A 19,961-nucleotide genomic window follows, 5' to 3' on the forward strand; every position below is an offset into this window, starting at 1 on the left:
GAAAGAAACAGAGAGCTGGAAAATCTTTTCACTCTAACAGGTGAATAGCTGAAATACTCATAACCACCCTATAGATGCATATCATAGTAGACTGCAGAAAAACATGGCATATTCAGATGTAAATTATAGTTGTATATGCTTTACTGATGGCTTCATAAGGTAAAATGGCAGATATTTAGATTTCAGCGGAGTTCTGCATACTTCTTGGGAAGGAATTTTTTTTAGGCAAAAGGAGTAAGATCTGGCTGCCCTAATAATAGGAAAATGTGTAGAAGCAGAGCGTAGCTTGGCAGAGTGGCTGGCTTCAGCAGCGTTTGCCAGCACTTGCGCTTTACTTTCTGCAGTACAAGGTGCTACAGCGCACTTAAGGGTCTCCAGCATGCCCAGAACTGAAACCAGAAATAAGCACTATTATCACCTATGAGGCACTGGAAATAGAAAATTCACCCAAATCTGTGTTCTGCAGCTGTTTATGTTTTTCATTGCCCAGTGTTCATTTTATGGGTATCACTTGGCCTTTTCCTTGAACCCATAACTTACACTTTACAAAAATAGTGCAAGTTTTTTTGCAATTCCTTCAAGAATTTGTAGGGGAGTTCTAGAGTCCCTCATCTTTCCAATGGGAATCTGTCCCAGGCATTGTTTTACTGGACCATAAAATTAGGACTGTCTAGTAATGGCATGTTCAGGCACCATCTGGGAGGAGCAGGGGGAATGTGAGAGCTCTGCAGTGCGTTTCTCCCACCCAAGAGCCACGCACAGTCCTTGCACACCACAGAGGATGCAAACAGAAAGCAACCAAAACCAGGATATCTGGAAAAATCCAGACAGGCAAAAAGGAAATGCTTTTACAATGATGGCATAGTGGCTTCATGGACATATCCACCGATTAGCCCCTCTTCCAAGTAAGCATCTCCTATTTCTGTACATGAAGTCATGCTCCAGTCTTTCACCTGAAACTTCATGCAGTGGTTAACACCATGTTTATATTTACATCTGTCTGCCATAAGCCCTAAAGGACCATAACATTACAAGAAATATTTGCCACACCATTGGCAGCAGTAACTGAACGAAGAATTGCCAAGTGGGAAATCCAAATTTGCAAACTCAGTATTCTGGGCTGCGCGCCAAGGCTGTCTGGGCACTGAGGAGGTGACACATTCAGTCTCCTCACAGGGATGCCAATGTGCCAACTGCATCCCTGGCACAGCATCTTCTCCTGACAAACTTATGGAGAAGAACTGCTACCAAGTCCAGAGGGAGATGCAAGCTGCTTTCTGAGCCGCCTTGGCAGCAACTCTATTTTCAAGTTGTGACTGTACTTCCTCCTATTTACAAGAACAGTTGTTTGCGATACACTATGGTCTCTGGTAGGATTTTGAAAAGTGCAAAAATGACAGCAGGACATTGGTTTCCAAGTATAAACTTGTAAAATCCAGAATAATTTCATTTGCCTAAGAAAAATATAATATTGATACTCACAGCAGGCCAGATATCAGATGTTGCTGCCAGTGTGGGAGAATGCAAATCCATTTGTTAGCTGCCGAGCGAAAGACATGATCCTCAGGATATGAAGGTTGTAGGGTTGATCTCTAAAGTTTTCCTTTTTCAAATGGTACTTTGTACGTATTTTCTTACAGATAAAATTCTCTTCTGTCTCTTGGTGATTTTTCAAAGCAAAGGAAAAAAATGAAAAAAAATGAAAAAAAAAGAAAATTTCTCCAGTCTTCCGCAGGGCTGTGTGACCTCTAACTTGCAAAATCCATTAGAAGACAACCTTTTAGTAACCAAATTGTGTCATTTACAACTGCAGAGCAGCCAGAAAGAGCACCATAAATTGCAATTCTGTCACTATAAGGAACAATAGAAAGGTGTGGGCGGGCTATTGCTATAAAAAAGGAAACCTAGGAGAGTGATAAAATTTAGTTTGAATATTTTTTGCCAAATTTACTTCATGTAATAGCAAAATTGGTACTTGCAGGTTAATTATTTTTTTCTCAGTATATGAAAGACTTAATAAGACTATAGAAGATTATTTTAAAGGTGTAGCAGAATAAAAATACTTCATTCAAACTCTTTAAGGTTTTTTTTCTTCTTTATAAATGAAGTTTTAAAAAAACAAGTACAAATTTGCTTAGTATTTTTAATAGACATTTTACACATAATTTAATAATTCAGAAATAGGGTTTGTGATATTCATGTGAAAAGTGTTGAGGCTTGAACAATGAATGATGCCTGAGAAACTGGTGAAATAATGTCATTATGGAGAGAAGAGCAACGACTGTCACTCAGATGCTGTGAGTTTATGTGGTTACTCTTTCTCTTTAACAAGCGGTTAATTATTCAGAGAAAGGTTATTTTGTGAGTAATTCTTGTCTTTCATTTTTTCCCTAAACTGTAAAAACTGGCAGCCTTCATTCCTGAGTACTTCCAAGTGGTTTTGCGGGGACCTAGAACTGGTATTCTTAAGGATATTTCTAAAGAAATTTTTTTAAAAAGGCAGTTCTGAGGTCTTTTTACAACTATCTTCTTAAGTTTCAAGTCCCATTACATTTATATCATAAAGAAATTACAGAAAGAAGTCTTATTTTAAAAAATGCAAGGTACTTATAGTATCTGCAGAACTATCTCAGAAAGGAGCATTTCTGCCTTGTATTTCTGCCAATCTGAAATGGGACAGTGAAGATAACTAGCTGAGCAATTGCTACTAGAAAAATCCAATACATAAGAGGAAATGTAGTTAACACAATATTTCACATATGTTAATGCTTACAGTTCCATCAGTGTCAGCTTTATTTTCTACTTGATATACACCAAAGCTGGCACACAATTTTAACTGATGAGGTAATGTCATTTTTAATTTAAGTAGCCTTAAGCTGTCCACTTTAACTAGTGATATCATCTTTGCAGTTGTCTCACGGGGCTTCATGTAAACATAAGTAATGTGCCCTGGATGGTTTGGAGCAGAGTTGTTAAAAATGACATTGGTCATCATGAAGACATTTTTTTCCCCTTGATCTCTCGAAAAATGTCAGACACACTTTATTGTCCTGTCATTTTTAGCTCTTCCTTGTGTATTAATATGATCAGAACATTTCAGTGAACATAACAGTAGAATAGAGGTCTAAACGAATTAATGGCAACATTTTAATGTCAGTCTTAGTAGGATAATGAAAAGTAAATGAGATTGTCTGGCTAACAGCAACTTGTTAAATAAAACTGCAGCAGAAAAGCTTTTCGTCGCAGTCCAAAAAAGACCCAGAGCACAACGCAGGTTCCAAATGCCACCACCTTTTAAGAAAAGATGAAACTGATTCTACAAATTGTGTCTGCTCCTCCTTCCCATCCGCAATCGAGTGAAATCATCTGCTAATAAAACTTAAAATCAGACCCGTCTCCGCTTCTGCGTCTCTGCAACTTTTGTTCTCATCAGTATTCTCTGGGCTGGCTCAGGGCATGAAGCTGCTGGGCTCTCCTCAGCCCCTGGAACCAAACCCCTCAGACCAGGCTGGCACCTCTGGGGACAGGGCTGAGGAACCCTAGTGTGACTGTTGTCCCCAGGCAAACTTTTGCTACATTATTGTGTTATCGTATGCTTTTCCTTATAAAGTCCTTAGGAATGAACCAAGTAACCAGGGCAGTATTTAGCCCAGCCTGTTCAGTAATCACAGGCTGTATGAGTATTATAATGTGCACTTCTTCATTCAAATAACTAAGCAAAGATGATTCATAATGAAAAAAGTTTTGTCTGAAAAAAAAAAACAAAACAAAAAAAAAAAACAACCAAACAAAAAAAAGCCACAAGTGCTGTGACTGATGTGGATTTTGTGATTTGCTCCAAACTATTTGTCCAGCTAGCAAGCAAAACTGATTTTCTACCACTGATCTGAAACAAAGTGGATTTTTGAACAAAATCTAACATTTAGGGATTTATTTATTATTCTGTGGACATATGTTTGGAGTATAGCATATGGAAATCAAAGTATTGTTCATAAAGAGCTCCAGCCAAAAAGACATTTTTGAATTCATAACAGAACTTCACAGTTTGAAAAGAATGCTATGCATTATGTATTGATAACAACACTACACAGACAAAGGAACACAATTTAATAATACAGAATTGTGCTCATGAGATTTCCTTTTTTTTTGTTAATTGGTTACTTTAGCTGACATTGTCTGTGAGCATAATGGACACCATTCTTCCTAATAGTTCCATGTTGCCAGATGATGTCTACAGACATAATGTAGTCCATTTTAATTATTTCATTTTGCTTACATCTCTCAGCATAATGTGTTTTCCAAGCAAGCTAGCATTTTTCTTGATTATCTGTGTTGTGTTATGGTTTCTAAATTAATTAGGTCTCCTTCTTTCCTGGAAGTTAAAAGTTTCTTCCTTCCATTTATCTACCAGGTATGATTATGTTGAAGTGATTGATGGCGATAATGCTGAAGGACGCTTATGGGGAAAGTACTGTGGAAAAATTGCTCCCCCTCCTTTAGTGTCTTCGGGACCATATCTTTTTATTAAATTTGTTTCCGACTATGAGACACACGGAGCAGGATTTTCTATCCGTTACGAAGTTTTCAAAAGAGGTGAGAAACTATTCATTGTTATATAGCTTATAACCTTTGATTTTTGCTTTCATCAAAAATTCCACCATAATTCTTTGGGATGGGGGGAATACATGAAAATGCTTGAAAGAGAAAGTTGTATTGGCCTTGTCATTCCAAAGTGGGGGATGTATTCAGTGGGTGTAAATCATTAATCCAATGGGTCAGCTGCATCTGAGGATTGACTCCTCTGGGTGTAATGTGATAGTCCTCAGCAGCTGTTTGTTTTGACTTTCTTAAAACATTAGTTTTCTACCCTGCCCACACCCCCTTTTTTTTTTAATAATCATTACTGTATGATTTACAATGTTACTGCCTTAACATCACTGTAACCTTCTGAGTCCCTGACTTTTTTTGGTTAGCATTTTGCTCTGCATTCCCAAGAGATGGCTGTGGGCTTGGAAAGGACCACAGCACACATGGGCAGCAGATGATGTTGTTGTTGCTTTCACAAGTTGTGTTTGGGAGGCAGAGGAGAAGCTCACACTGGTCACAGGCATGTCCTGCTGGGTGCTCGTGCCAGATCAGTCCCGCTGAGCACTTGTAGCTGTATGGGGCACAGAGAAAGCCCAGAGAACCACAGCCCGGGACTACCCAGACCTATAGACAGTCTCTCTTTGATAACTCCTTCTGAGCCAATAGCTAGAAGGCAAGTAAATTTTTTGGCATAACCTTCCCTACAGCTGGACAGAGACAAATAATTCTTGTATTTCGTGCATGGAGAATAGAGGATCAAAACTCACACATAAAGACATAAGCTTAACGTTATAGAAAAAAATGTTGACTTCAACATCAGTGTTCAGGATCATATTCCCAAAAGCAGCTCAAAGCTCCCAATTTCCAAATACACACCACTCCCAGACAGTGTCCCATTTTCAGAATCAGTTCAAGTCCCTTTTACACACCTAAACCAGGAACAAATTTTCAGCTGCGTTCAGCACACACGCTTGGTGGCAGCTGTACTGTTAATGAGGAGAAGCACAGTAGTGAAACCTCTTTTCTGTTGCATGCTATTGCTGCTCTGTGCAGTGCTAATTGGGGCCACAGACCTCTTGTTCGCCATCTTCCCTGTCTGTAAATCCACTCTTGGCTCCCAGAAATTCTTTTGGTGACCTTCAAGGTCACATTTTTCGAAAGAACTCAGCATCCAAATGACACCAAGCTTTCCTGAAAAAATATCTTTATTTATTTTGGTGTCTTTAGGAGGCTAAACTCTTGAAACTGTGTCCTGAAGTTTCTCAGTGCTTATATACACAGAACCATCTTTCACAAAGAACAAGACTGAAACACAAGAACAGTGAAAGAATGGTCCATGAAACAATCAATTTTAGCAACTGAGTGTTTTCAAGAAAAAAGCTTTTATTTATTTTCTAATAGTGTAGCAGCACCTCAGAGCTCTGACAGGAATGTTGTGATTATTTCCTTGTGTGGTCATTTACATCTTTCAGAGATATACATTAACCATTTTAAGATGGCATTATGAATGTGATTTTACACACACAGAAGTCAGGAAACTCAAAATTATGGCTCCCAGAGCAACTTTAACTCTAGTTCATTCCATATAAACTGTATATTAAGCCAGGAAAGTTATCACCAGGTACAGTGTTAGAAATGTTGTGTGTACACAAAGGGTGTAAGTTATAGTTGCTGTGGGAACACAGCCTTTTTAAACTTTTGAGTTAATGCATATATGCTGTTCAAGATTTACATTTTAATTTCTGTACAAAATAAAGCTGACTAGTTTACCCTGTTATACAGGTGAACCTCAGATGCTCAAGCCAGACTAATATCTGCATTTTAGCATATTCACAACCTTGCTTATCATTTCCCAGATATGAGAAGTATTAAAATGATCCCTAGATCCTGTGGTGCTGAGCTGCATTCCAGCACACAGCATATTTTTCCCATTACTCCTGTGAGATCATCCTTAGTTTTTAAAAAGAAAAAAACGCATTATGCTACCTGTGTCCTAAGCTGAATTCTAAACCTGATGCTTAAAATGCCATGTCATAGACGTTGTAAGGAGAGACCAGCACATATAATTACTGTGATAAATGAAGTATGGGCTTTGAGAGTAGGACCTGCCTTTACTTCTCACCCAGCTCCTTACCTAGAAAGACACTGAAGAAGTTGAATTCCAGACTAAAACATGAAATCTATGTTGCCCAACATTTAGCCCATTTGAAATGTTCACCATTTTGGCTTCATCAGCCAGCCTGTCCTAGGATGCATGAAAAGCCTGTTCACTAGAAGAGGATCTACACGGTTGAAGTTCAAGATTCATAACTTTAGTCAGCTGAATTCATGGTGTAAACTGAAAGAGAAGACAGTGCCAGCCAGGAAGGGAAATGATTTTCTGAGTCAGTGACACCTACAGAAAGCAAGTGAAATTATAGCCAGTGTTATCTCTTTCTCTGCTCTTTCTTTTGCCTCCTTTCTCTCTTTCCTTCAGCTCATCTCTCTTCCTTTATTTCATACACATGCACACACATGGTTTCACCACCTCAGAAGTGTCTACTCTGTATGGTCTCTGCTAGAACCTTTTCTGCCAGCTTTCTGTGAACATTGCTTCATGGAGCTCCTCGTAGCCTTAGTGTTGATTTAGTTCCTGGCGTTCCTTCACAGTGCCAATAAACGGCCAAAATATATGGAGGGCATTTTAGTGAGGCAGGTCTTCTGGAAACAGTTTTTGTTTCTTGTACCAAACTGACTTGAATATGTTTAAAATAAAGCAAGCTGATATTGAGATACCATGTGTGAGTTTAAGGAGCCTGATGATTGTGCACTCACAGAACCAGGATGTGGCTGTATTTAATAAAGTAATAATGATCCTGGCTTACATTTTATATTGCATCTTTTATTGAATTCCAAGAGGAGTACAGAGCACTTTATGCTATGAATGGCATAACAAAGCTATTTTATCCTGGAACAGCAGCTCCTGGTAGGAGTGAGTAGCAACAACCAAAATATAACCCTCCCATACATGACAAGGAGACAAGGGAATGACAGGGAGAGAAGAGAAATATCCAACTAATGTGTAAGGGGGTGATTTAATTATAGGCAAAATGTAATTTCCCAAATTGGAACAGGTCAGGTTACATGAGCATTAATATCTACACCTTCCAAAATATGCCATGAAGTGTTCTGAATATTGATGTGATAGCTCAAGCATTTGCTGTCAGTGTTGAAGGACAAAAATACCTGAACCGACTGGATTCATTCACATCTTTCTCTTACATGCTGAATTTAGCTGGGAGGTGGCCAAATCTGTGGGGGGTAATATGTTTGGCACATTCACAAGGAAAACATTTTCTATGGTGAAACAAGAGTATTCATATATGCAACAAGACAGACTGTTTTCCTTCAATGATCTGTGTAAAGCATTGGAAATCCTCTAAGGCTCCTGACTACAGTCTCTAGGGATGCTGGGCATCCTCATCCAAATTGAAACCTCACACACACCCTCCAGCACAGACCTGCCTGCTGCAAGCAAACTCTGTTGCCTGTGTCCTTCCTCTGCTCCATATCCAAAGATGTTCTTTCAAGTCATCCTGCTCAGGCCCCCCAGGTCAGCTACTAGCCACCAATGCCCCAAATCCTGTAAATCGCTTTTCATTAAATTTGGAGTGTCAGAGGTACCTGTGCTGACCCTGTGGGAGGATGTGTGGGCAGTGCCTGGGGCTGACTCTGAGCACACCTGCAGATGTGGGATCCATAGAAAGGAGTACTGAGGGACCTCAATAAAGGAGAGATGTGATCTGTCAACAAGAGAAGGACTGCAGTTTTAGTACTCTGCATTCATAAAGACAAGCCCAGTCATCTGGCCTTTTATACCCTTGCATCTTTACTGCCACTTTCCTGCACCATGAAAAGCAGTGTTTGGAGCATCCCATTATGCCATGATGGGGACATTGGGGAAAGCTGGTATGTCAACACTGACATTAGGTGACTTCTAGCAACACTGCCTGTAATCACACAGTTTATCATGCCTGCACTAACAGCAACATTTTACTGGTGCACCTGTGTCAACACCACTCAGAATGAGTCACTCACCCTTGGTACATGTACGAATTACCTTTCACATTTAGTTTGTCAAGGAGGCATAGGTCACATCTGGCAGAGTTACTGAGTCAGTGCCCCAGGAATCTGAAACCACTACTCCCTCTACTGAATTCACTCTCCTGCTTTCGTAAAAAATTCTATTTTACCAATAAAAGCCTGTCAGCCGTAAGATTTAAAGATTTGAGCTTGAAGGGGCTATATTTATTTCTCTAGGGCTCTGTCGAGATTTCTGCAGCTTACACTTTCATTGGTCCCACATGACTTTGTATTTGTCATATTTTTTTCTAGAGCTGGTACAAGTTTTCCTATTGTTCCTTACAAATTGAAAATTGGAGATGGGACAGTATATGCGAATTGCGCTTTAAGACCTGACTGTCAATAATAGGAACAAGCTGGCTGAATGATTAATGCAATGATTAAAATGAGGTGTTTCATTGAAAAGCCACCTTTGCCACTGGAGAGACAATACAACCTAATTTGTTTTCCAGCAAACTACTTTGCTTAGTGGTATAGTGTTAACCCAGGTGTTTTTTTTTCTCTTTCGCTCACAGGACCTGAATGTTCCAGAAACTTTACTTCATCAAGTGGAGTGATTAAGTCCCCTGGATTCCCTGAAAAGTATCCCAATAGCCTTGAATGCACTTATATTATCTTTGCACCAAAGATGTCAGAGATTATACTGGAATTTGAAAGCTTTGAGCTAGAACCTGATTCAAATACGCCAGGGGGAGCATTCTGTCGCTATGACCGATTGGAAATCTGGGATGGATTCCCTGATGGTAAGAGAAAAATGGACTGTGATATGCATAACCATTACTCCAAAGTGGGCTGCAGAAGGCATATTCTCATTTTTTTAACTGTCATCATAGAGAGGTCCTTACTTGATTTATGTGAAACAAGTTGAATTAAAGAGATATGGGGAAAGTGCTCTGTAAATTCATTCAGCAAAGCATATCACAGTGTGAAGGATATTTTTTATGAAATATGTTTAATTTTGAACAGTTGACTTGGAGGAAATCTCTATTTTTAGAAGGAATGTGTGATGGATCTCCTACACTAAGATAAATTAAACATGAAGCCTTAAAATGTTTCCCCAAACTTTCACAGCTGACACTTGTGTATTGTCCAGAAATTTCCAACAACTTGCACAAACTGGACTTTGGCTACTAACCCTCCAATTTGAGGAAGAACCTGGTTACAGATCAGCTGTCAAAGCAAATAATTTCTTTGCCAGAGAAACCATGGTGTCTGTACAATTTAAATCATACTGACTGAATGATTACCCAGGTCAGTAAACAGTCATTGAGTTATTAATTCAGGTGGCTTTGGTGATTTGGCACTGCAGGGTTCCTCCCGTATAGTGCTCTCTCTTCCAGCAGTATAAGCAACCGAAGGTTTTATCTTAATTTGTTAATTTATAATCTCTGATTAGCTGGGCACATGTGTCAGGGTGGGTGTGTTGGGCACCCTTCTGGAACTTACTTCTCTGTCATCTGAGTAATTTTCCACTTAGTTGTTGACCACACTTGACCTTGTGCAAATTCGCTAAGTGCATGGCTAGATGTTAGCTAAGCCTATAGAGCCAGTGAGCCCTTTATTTCACCTTCTGCCCAACCTCGTATGCCCGTTTTACACTGAGACTGGTGAACAAAAGAGCTGCATAATTTCTCTATTTTTTTCATATACGGCATGGTCCAAGTCCTCTCTGGGTAGGGCAGCCATGTACCAGTTCTCCAAGGACACCAGCTCGATAAGCTGTTGTTCCAGCCTAAAAGGGACAGCTCAAGCTGGATGCCTAAACTTTAGGGTGCCCAGATGTCTATATGAATTGTGCAAACATGTAAAACTGATCGTTTGTGATGTCTTTTTCACTGTTTCAATGTATGGCATGAGGTGATAAACATCTTGAAGCTGTCCTTTTTCTTCTCAATTCTGTAACTTGTAGCAAAATTCAACAACTGAGGACTTATGTTGTTTGTGTTGGGCACTAATTACAGCTGTTTCAGTTTCCCACTGGTGTGATAGACACATTATTAACAGATATTTTCTTTACTTCTATGAACAGCAGCGGCAGTTTCTACAAACTGCTAATCTTACATTAATATTTCATTTAAATTAAAACATATAACTTAAGGAACAAATCTTAATAACACATTTAAACTTGCCTGTTTTCCTAGATAAATCCCCAATATAATTTTAATTAAAGCTTTTAGTGATGCTGCAGTAAATAGGTATGTTCTTTCTAACATATATTTATTTTTCCTTTTTGTTTTATGCTTCATGAGTTTATCATGGCTCTTTTCGATCCACTCCAATAAATAGTGAAGAAAGATCCATAACAGTAGCTGAAAGACTGTTCAGTATTTAATGCCTCAGTTAGGAAAACAGTACTGTAAGACTACAATAAGGATGTCTGGAACATTTAATAATAGGTTTATTTGTATATATAGGCCAAATCTTTCCAAGCTGAATTCCTGTAGAACTTGCGTTTAAACTGGCGTGTGAAAAGATGATCCAATCAATCAATTTATGTGCAATATTACTAAAATGAAATGCATTATTGTTCATGCTAGAGGGTTTCAAAGCAGTAATTTCCTGGGTCAAGCAAGTGACTGAGCCATACTGAAGAGCAATTAACAACAGGCGTTATCAGCCTTCCAATTGCTTCACAAACTGCCTAAACCCAAAATGATCCTGACATCCAATAAGGGTGTTTACATGTTTGTAAATATTCAACTGAATTTGTAGGCTAGAAATAACTTTTTCCTTAGATACAAACTGTTGGAAGTTGTGGTGGTTATAGGGAAATGTTTGCTGCACCATTTCACTATCTGACAATCCTTAGCCAGTCTTGTCAGTCTCTCTTGTTTAACTGAACACAACAAAGGCAGAGAGAACATGATTGCTTCTCTATAAATGAATCAGGATGAATCCCTGGAGAAAGAGGAATTATTTCAGCTGAAGACTAAAGCTTACACAGGAAACCACAGGTGTGACCTGGCCAAAAACTGAAGACATAAATTAAAAGTTTGTAGATATCAAAAAGAGAGTAACCAGATAATCTTGGGGAAAAAAAAATAAATAAAAGGAGGAAGGAAGGTAAAATAAATCTAATTCGTATGCACATGGAAGTAGCAAATTTCAGAATAATTTTAGACCGTATGGTTGCCTTTGGTGGAGGCTCACCTGGGGTGAGTCTTTCAGCTTTTTGTCCATTTCCCTTTAGTCTGTGAAAAAATATTCAGAAGCCTCCTCTACATTGTTAACTTGAAGGGGGCTGAGGCGTGGTTGTGTGCATTACTTAAATGCTGGCACACTCCCTTGCTCAATTTTAGCTCATGTTAGCTTGCATTTTCCCAAGAAATTCCTGGACACCACTTGGAGGACAACAAAAAACAGGGATCATTCCCAACAGGAACACTGGACACAGCCATTCTGCTTCAGAGGGAAGAGCCCGGTGGGAGCGACCTGTGTCACACTGTTCTGCTGGTCCCAGGAACTGTCCCCGTCCACTGGCTGCAGGGCCAGAGGGTGGTCCCTGGACATAGCCATAGAAAAAAGGAAGCTATTTTGCTTTGTTGTGCTGCATTGTTATTAAAGTCCCCATCACACTACACTGATATAAACATAAATTAGAAAGATTTTTTGAATGTTTGGAAAAAAATGTGTATCCTTCAGTTCAAACCTCTGTTCCACAGCAATACAGCTGTGGTTTGCCAGAGTGATGGCAGTATTTTAATAGGACACAGAACAGTTTGATGGAAAATAATTGTGACAACAGTCAGGGCAGAATTATATGGACAGCCCCCTGAACATGTGGCTGTCACCCAGCTCTGGAAACCAGGTGTCGATGTTTGAGCCTGATACTGTCAGTCCCCCCGTTCCCACCAGAGAACAGCACCCTGCTTTGCTCTGTCACGGATGTCTAGGGCAGTTAATGCACCTCTGGAGGTACTTATCTCATTGACTGCTCTGGAAGCTACAGATCAGTAACTCAGACATAAACTTTAGATACCTAAGTTAGAGCAGATGAAACCCAACATAAGTGGAAAATGCACTGTAGAATTTGATCAGCTACAGTCACTAGAGATCAGCAGGAAATGAATTCACTGTTTCCTACAGTTCTGATTTTTTTCATTCGTCCCCCCAAAAAGCCAAAAAAGAGACAAACTTTCTCTTAAACAAATTTTCCCCATGATGTTTAAAAGAATATGTCAAAATCAGCATGATTCCATTGACAATTTGCTTCTATGTAATTACCGTTTTTCTGATGGAAAACAATTTTCTGTTAGACAATTTGTGAGCAACTATGACAGTCATTCACCAAGATGTTAATCCTGAAATGGTCTGTCACAATCATGGAGTCCTCAGCCTGCCTGGCTGTCATTTTGGTGGATTGAATCTGGCAAGTGCTGAGTACCTGCATCTTGATTCTGCAAAACATGTGCTTATCTTTGAAACATGTGAGCAGTTAGATTGACTTCAAAAGGAATTTACCGAGGACACTTACAGGTCTGATGTTAAACACTAGCGTGAGTGTTTTGCTGCTTCAGGAGAAGAATGGTAGGCATTCAGGAATGCCTCAAAGTTGACATTTTGTTTTTGCATAACTGCATGCCAAGGGCATCCTTTGGTCTCTTTAAAACAAAACAATAAGTGAAACAAACCCTGTTGGAGAATATTTGGAAACTACAAATGCATGTTGCAAATATTGTGCAGAAAAGGGACCGTGGTTTGAAGGAGATAACAGGTGGAGTTAGAGCAGGAGAGTGAGTAGATAATGGAACAGAAATATGTGATTTTGCATGAAAAAACTAGACACCCAAAAATGTCTTTGCCCAAGGCACAAATATACCTCAGCCAGCCTTGGCTGAGAACAGTCCATTGATGACTTTGAAGAAAAATAGCCCTCTCAAAACCAGGACTAGCTTAAGTGATGAATTGCTCATATTCATCATGCAGCTCTCTTTGAAGCTCTATAGACTGTCTGCTAGGGGCTCAAAAGTAATTTAAAGAAATTTACATATGGTTTGAAAACCACAGGCTAAGCATTGCTGCTTCTGTCAATATCACAAGAGCTTCCACTGAATTACAGAGCAGAACAGAATGCTTCACTTCAGACATTAACATCAGTGCAAATGAAGGTTGCTATTAATCTAGGTATGTTTCTCCTCTGTTGCAGATACTTTCTACACTCTTCTGAGGAGCTATTACAATCTAAGAATATACACAAGCTCAGTGTAGGTGACTACTGGACTGTGAGGATGGGATTAATTTTTCAGTTCTTTTCTCTTTAGCATCCTAAATAATGTGCAAATGTTTTGTCAATAGCGATTGTACTGCTGTGAAATTACCGTCCATAGCACACCAGCATAAAGACCAACTTTAAAATTCAGTAGAATTACTAGTTAACGTAACTTTTCTTTTAACATTTTAGAAGTCTAATATACCATTTCTCCTTGTTTGTGTTTTGCTTCTTTGTTGTTGTGGGGGTTTTGTTTTGGTTTGGGTTTTTTTATTTGCTTCTTGTTATTGTTGTTTGGGGGTTTTTTAACTGAATTCCAAAAGCTAAGAATTCAGCTGGATGGACAAATCTGTATTTCAATAATTCTCAAAATTTCCTGATATGGATACTCTGTCCAGAAGGGTAAACTGTAGAAAAGAAGAATTAGCAAGATAAGGTTTCTGTTTAGTCTTAAACCACCAGCCATATTCTATGTGTTCCACACGCAGATCTGTAAACCTTCAAACATATGTATTAAGAATAACCAAGGATTTATCCAAGTTCTAGAATTAGATGCTGCATTTGGGAAAACACTGGCAAAACAGGTTTCTTAGTTACTCCTACATCTTTTAACCTGAAAGTTACTCAGTTTTCCACTATATCACACTATGCCAGTGGAAAGAGGAGCCAATGTCCCAGATATACCTAGAGCATGGGCAGGCAAATGAAGTAGCTGGCTCACTGAAATGTTTCTGTTCGTTCTGCAGGTAGTATAGAAGCATCCTTTAGTAAGGACATTTCCAAACAACTCCTATTCAGAGTAAGCCTTCCCGGGGGATGCTGACAAAGCAATATGGTGGTCTACAGGTAGAGGCTGCAATGAGCTTTCTGAGCCTAAAGACTTCTCATCACCTACCACCCTAAAATTCCCGTTTGGAACTGTGTACGGTGTATTTTGAAAGCCCATTTCAGTTCATAAGGAAGGGTCAGGAAGATGATAAAAAAAGGCAGTGACATAGTCTGCCTAAGTAGTCAGCAGTATCATTCCCTGAATGGAGCCCTCAGTACAGGAAAGACGTGGACCTACTGGACAGGGTCCAGAGGAGGACCACAGAAGTGATCAGGGGGATGAAAACATCTCTCCTATGAGGACAAGCTGAGCGAGTTGGGGTTGTTCAGCCTGGAAAGGAGAAGTCTCTGGGGAAACCTTACCGCAGCCTTTCACTACTTAAAAGGGGCCTGTAAGAAAGATGGGAACAGACTTTTTAGCAGGGCTTGTTGCAATAGGATAAGGGGTAATGGTTTTAAACTAAAAGAGGGGACATTCAGGCCAGACATGAGGAAGAAATTTTTTACAATGAGGGTGGTGAAACACTGGCCCAGGTTGCCCAGAGAGGTGGTGGATGTCCCACCCCTGGAGACATTCAAGGCCAGGCTGGACGGGGCTTTGAACAACCTCATCTAGTTGAAGATGTCCCTGCTTGTTGCAGAGGTTTGGACTAGATGACCTTTGAAGGTCCCTTCCAACACAAACCATTCTATGATTCTAGGATTCCATGACTCTATGATTCTGTGGTGTTCAGATGATGTCACCCACACAGCATTTATTTGATGTGGTGACACCTGAAACATTTGATAATTTATTGTCATTCAAAAGTTTTCACAACTTGAATGGAAAAAAAGAGAACTTTCTATTAGCTATTTATGTAAGAAGAATAAGAATGTCTATTTCATCCTGTTCTTCTCAGATCAATACTGTATTAGCTCAGTAGGCTAAGGTTTTCATGTTGTGTAAAAAAATTCAATACCTTTTTATGTCATAGTCTGCACATTTTTGGCTCTTGCTTCTACAGACCTAGCAAAGGGAATAGTTCTGTGACAGCAGGGCCAATCAGTAGAAGACTGAAATGTAGAGTCACTAAACATGTCTTAAAAATTATAAACCAGTGAGTCATGAGGAATCTTAAAGCTTGTCTGCTTTAAACAAAGTTCTCTTCTGTTTGTCATTTCAAAGAGGCTTCCCTACAGGAAATGGGAGGAGGGAGGCTCAGAGTGCCATAACATGGTGTCCTTGTCCTCCTTATTTTCTTGCAGTTTAGAGCAACATCAACAACTATAACGTTGAAAGGCCATCATGGGAAAGAGCAGGATCAGAGCTGTTTACACATAGAAAGTGCAAAATACAAAACCAAAACCAAACAACAACAACAACAAAACCCACCTGCAGCTCTTGGAGTGGGGTCATTATTTTGTTTTTAAAAGCCACTAATAATAACAGTCTAAAAAAACTTTCTCATTCCAAATAATAAAACTGCAAAACTTTAATGATTTCTAGGATGAGGAAGAATTCAACTCATACCCTCTATAGGGCGTTCCATTCTATCAATACTGCATTGAACAACCCTGGTGGAAAAGGGCTGAACTGGCAGGTATTTTAAATGCCATGGGATTGCCAAGGCAACTGAAGATTGACTATGCCCAGAATATGGATAGAACAGCACACACTGGCAGCAAGAGCTATAACATCTGATCTCCCCCTTTCTGGCAACTCTAGGGCCTTACAGAAATCTGTGGCTTACATAAGAAAGTTATTCGAAGCTGGAACGGTTCTACTTGTTGGAAAATGCCAATGAATGACTACAAAATTATGTTAGCTGAGGATTTTCTTTGAACTGTGAATAATTAGGATATATAAACATCTTATATTTTAAACTGAGAGTGAATTGAACTTCCTAATTTAAGTCTGGAAAGCCAGTGATGTAAGCATTAGAATGACGTCTTATGATTATTTTCATTATTGATTCCATGGATGGGTTTTATCATTGTCTTTTCTCATTGTTTGTAAGCACAGATGTACCACTATTCAGCAGCTTAGGGACGTATCTGTAGGGAATGCTCAAGTGCTAGAAGGCCATATATGTTGGTTGTGAATTGAGTAGCTTAATTAAGGAAAAATATTATCTCACTGCACAGGAATCCAGAAAAAATATCAGGAACTGGTTTATACATTATTAGTACTGAGAGAGATCATGTATGTGCATATGTGTGTGTGTTCTGTGACACAGACATATATTTAAGAAATCCTTGCTCCGTTGAAAGGATTAAGATTTTCTTCTTGAATTCTTTTACAGTATTCCTTAATATTGAGCATATGGGCAAAAGATCCATGAGGGTGTGCTGAAAGCCTAGAACAGGAGGAGATGTAGAGTCATTGGTCATAGACTCAATATGAATGCAAAAATATTTTTCTAAATTTGCTAAAAATTGAGAGATTATCTGCAATATTGAACATAAATCCTGAAAGGTGATGTTTGAACTACTATTCCTAGAGCATCTTGTAGGCTGGGTGGGCAAATCAGGCTGTTCAGATGTCCTTGACATAAATAGGTGCTTCAGTCACACTTTGGAAAATACTTTTGCCAGTTTGCACATGTAATTTTGTGCATCATTGCCCTCTCTGCACACTTTAAAGGATGCTTTGTGAAATCCTGGTTCCTTACATTTTCAGAGGTTTATGGAGTGCTACCTGGAACATTTTAGAAGTAAGATTACTAGGATAGGAGAAGCAATTTATTGACCACTGATAAGTTATTGATGAGATAGTGATTTTGAACTGATGTAGAGGTTCACCATTTCCTGCTGAGGGAATCTCTTTAGGAAGCCATTGTGGTGGCATCTATTGTTGTAGCAGAATTGGTAGTTTACTATTAATCCTGTCTCTTTGCAGTTGGTCCGCACATAGGGCGTTATTGTGGGCAGAACAACCCAGGACGTGTCCGGTCTTCAACGGGTATTCTTTCAATGGTATTTTACACCGACAGTGCAATAGCAAAAGAGGGATTCTCAGCAAACTACAGCGTGTCGCAGAGCAGTGTATCGGAAGGTCAGTATTTATCTATCCCGCAGAGCTTCTTGGAAATTATTCTTTGTTGTGTCTTCTTGCACACCAGGTGTTGCATGAAACTTTAAAGAAATCCTAAATAAATAAGATGGTGGGGAAGGGTTGGTTCTGTTGTTGTTTTTTTTTTCTTTTTTTTTCTTTCTTTTTCTTTTTTTTGTTGAAAAGGAACAGCTGCCCTTTGAAAAGCAATGCAAGAAGCTGAATCCTCCTTACAGTTTTATTCCACAGTATTGCCAGTAAGTTGGGGTAATTATTGTAAAAAACTGTGCTGACCAAGGAAATGCAGGAATGCAAAGCAGTTGAACACTCGCATTAAAACAATGAAACATGAACGATGAATGCACTATCCAAAGCCCTCTTTTATTAGACGGAATAAGCTTTGGTGATTGATTTCTTGAATAAAAGAACCCATTTAATATATATCCTCTTGTTAAAGCATTCCATAAGCTATCTAAGCTTTGTTCTCTGTCTTGTATTTTTTTCCCAGTTGCCTCATTTTCATGCTTACCCTTTGGACAGAGAATGAAATGAAGTGAGGGAGATGCAAGAAAATGACGAGCTGTGTTATATCATGTCCTTGCAGATTTCCTTGCTTTTCTCAGTCATAAAACACACCTTTCAAATCAAAGTCTCTCCTTTCTGCGACTTTCTGCGAGTTTTGACGAGATTCACCCAGATTTGATGCACTTGTTTTGTCAAAGAAGGAAAAAAAGAAAAATGAGTAAACCAAAATTACCCCTGTTACTCCACACTTCTCCTCTGCCCTTACCTCTTTAATAGCTTTTTTGCATGTGCATAGCGAGGAGGAGGGAACAGGGCATACCCCAGGCTCTGTGGATGGAAAGCATCCTTCTCTGTGTCTCTCAGACTGTACCTCCAGATAGTTTGTCTTCTCCTTATGTAGGTGCTGCTCCTACCCTTTCCTTAGCTAGCACAGGCAACTTGGATCCTCCTGTCCACCCCTTCCACAGTCATCCTCCCTGGGCTGTAGAGGCATCATCACACTAGAGCCAGAATTAATAGTATCTGCTATGCTGAGGTGTCTTCAGCTCTTAAACATAGGACAACAAAACAGAAGTCAATGTCTGTGAAATCCCTTTTGGATAAGAGGAAACAATTTCTGTGGTGGAGGCTTGGACAGAGGCGTGATTCCTCTCACTGAATTTCAGCCACCCTTGCTCTTTGTGTTGTCACTACAAAGAGTGTCACCTCCAGAGGACAACTCTCCCTACTTATTTCAGACACAGGAGATGTTCCCAGGAGGTACTTGTCCCTCTCAATGGACTACAAGGAAAGCCCACATGATTAGATCAAACTAGACACCTACCTTTTAGATATTTTAATATGACTCCCACCTACCGTACTTTGTAGTGGCATATGGCTTTCCTTCTGATTGCAAGCAGAAGGTAATTTACTTTGAGTCTTACCCTAAACTATTTCAGTTTCAGTACTTCAACCAAGGCCCCTAATATGTCGAAGCAGCACAGAAATGGGGGGAAAGGGTGGTATGCCACAGAAAATGCAGTTTGGCAACAAGTTTGATCATTCAGTTATGGGGCACCAGAACTACAACTCCTATAAGGTACCCTGATAGCATTTCTGAATATAGGTTTTTGGATCCCAGATAAATTTTTTTAACTTTTTTTTTTCAGAATATTTTAACTTTCATTGAAAAATCAGAACTTTGCTCATTTTTCCAACTCATGGATTTTGAAACCTTCAGCTCAGCACCTAACCCTCTGTTAGACATATGTCAGCTCCAGAGAAGGTGTGCTAAAAAGGAGCATGTACCCAGATGTCAGGGACTCCACTTCATGCTCTCATATTTACCTTAAAGTGCTAATAAAGGAAATAATGATACTAATATACTATGAAGACCCTGAACAGAGGCATGGGTACCTGTTATTTTCTCCTGCCCTTGCAGTGGGGTTGGTAAAGCTGTGGCAGAAGGGTGCACTAGCAGCTGGCTGTGAGGGTCTGTCTAAAGCCACCAGCCTGTCTTGCTTCAATGGCGCATGGAGCTTTTATTTTTTAACAGTGAGGGAAGAATTTAGTGTCCATGCCCCATCAGCCTTTCAGATTGAATGGAGATGATCAGCTCATTTGAAATACAGCACATTATAGAAGAAGTGGTAATTCCCTTAGGTCAATACTCTTCTGGCT

General features: G+C 39.5%; 1 protein-coding gene across 5 annotated transcripts in view; it reads left to right on the plus strand.

Annotated features, from left to right (window-relative positions):
- NRP1 (neuropilin 1) overlaps positions 1-19,961 on the plus strand; it is a 115,805-nt gene that overhangs the window by 42,960 nt on the left and 52,884 nt on the right. For all 5 annotated transcript variants that reach the window (XM_065050514.1, XM_065050515.1, XM_065050512.1 and 2 more), the window contains exons 4-6: positions 4,412-4,593; positions 9,225-9,452; positions 17,625-17,780. In XM_065050514.1, the coding sequence (XP_064906586.1) occupies positions 4,412-4,593; positions 9,225-9,452; positions 17,625-17,780 (566 nt within the window). The remainder of the gene's footprint in view (positions 1-4,411; positions 4,594-9,224; positions 9,453-17,624; positions 17,781-19,961) is intronic.

The sequence above is a fragment of the Columba livia genome, chromosome 2, assembly GCF_036013475.1.
Source record: "Columba livia isolate bColLiv1 breed racing homer chromosome 2, bColLiv1.pat.W.v2, whole genome shotgun sequence".
Classification (NCBI taxonomy): domain Eukaryota; kingdom Metazoa; phylum Chordata; class Aves; order Columbiformes; family Columbidae; genus Columba; species Columba livia.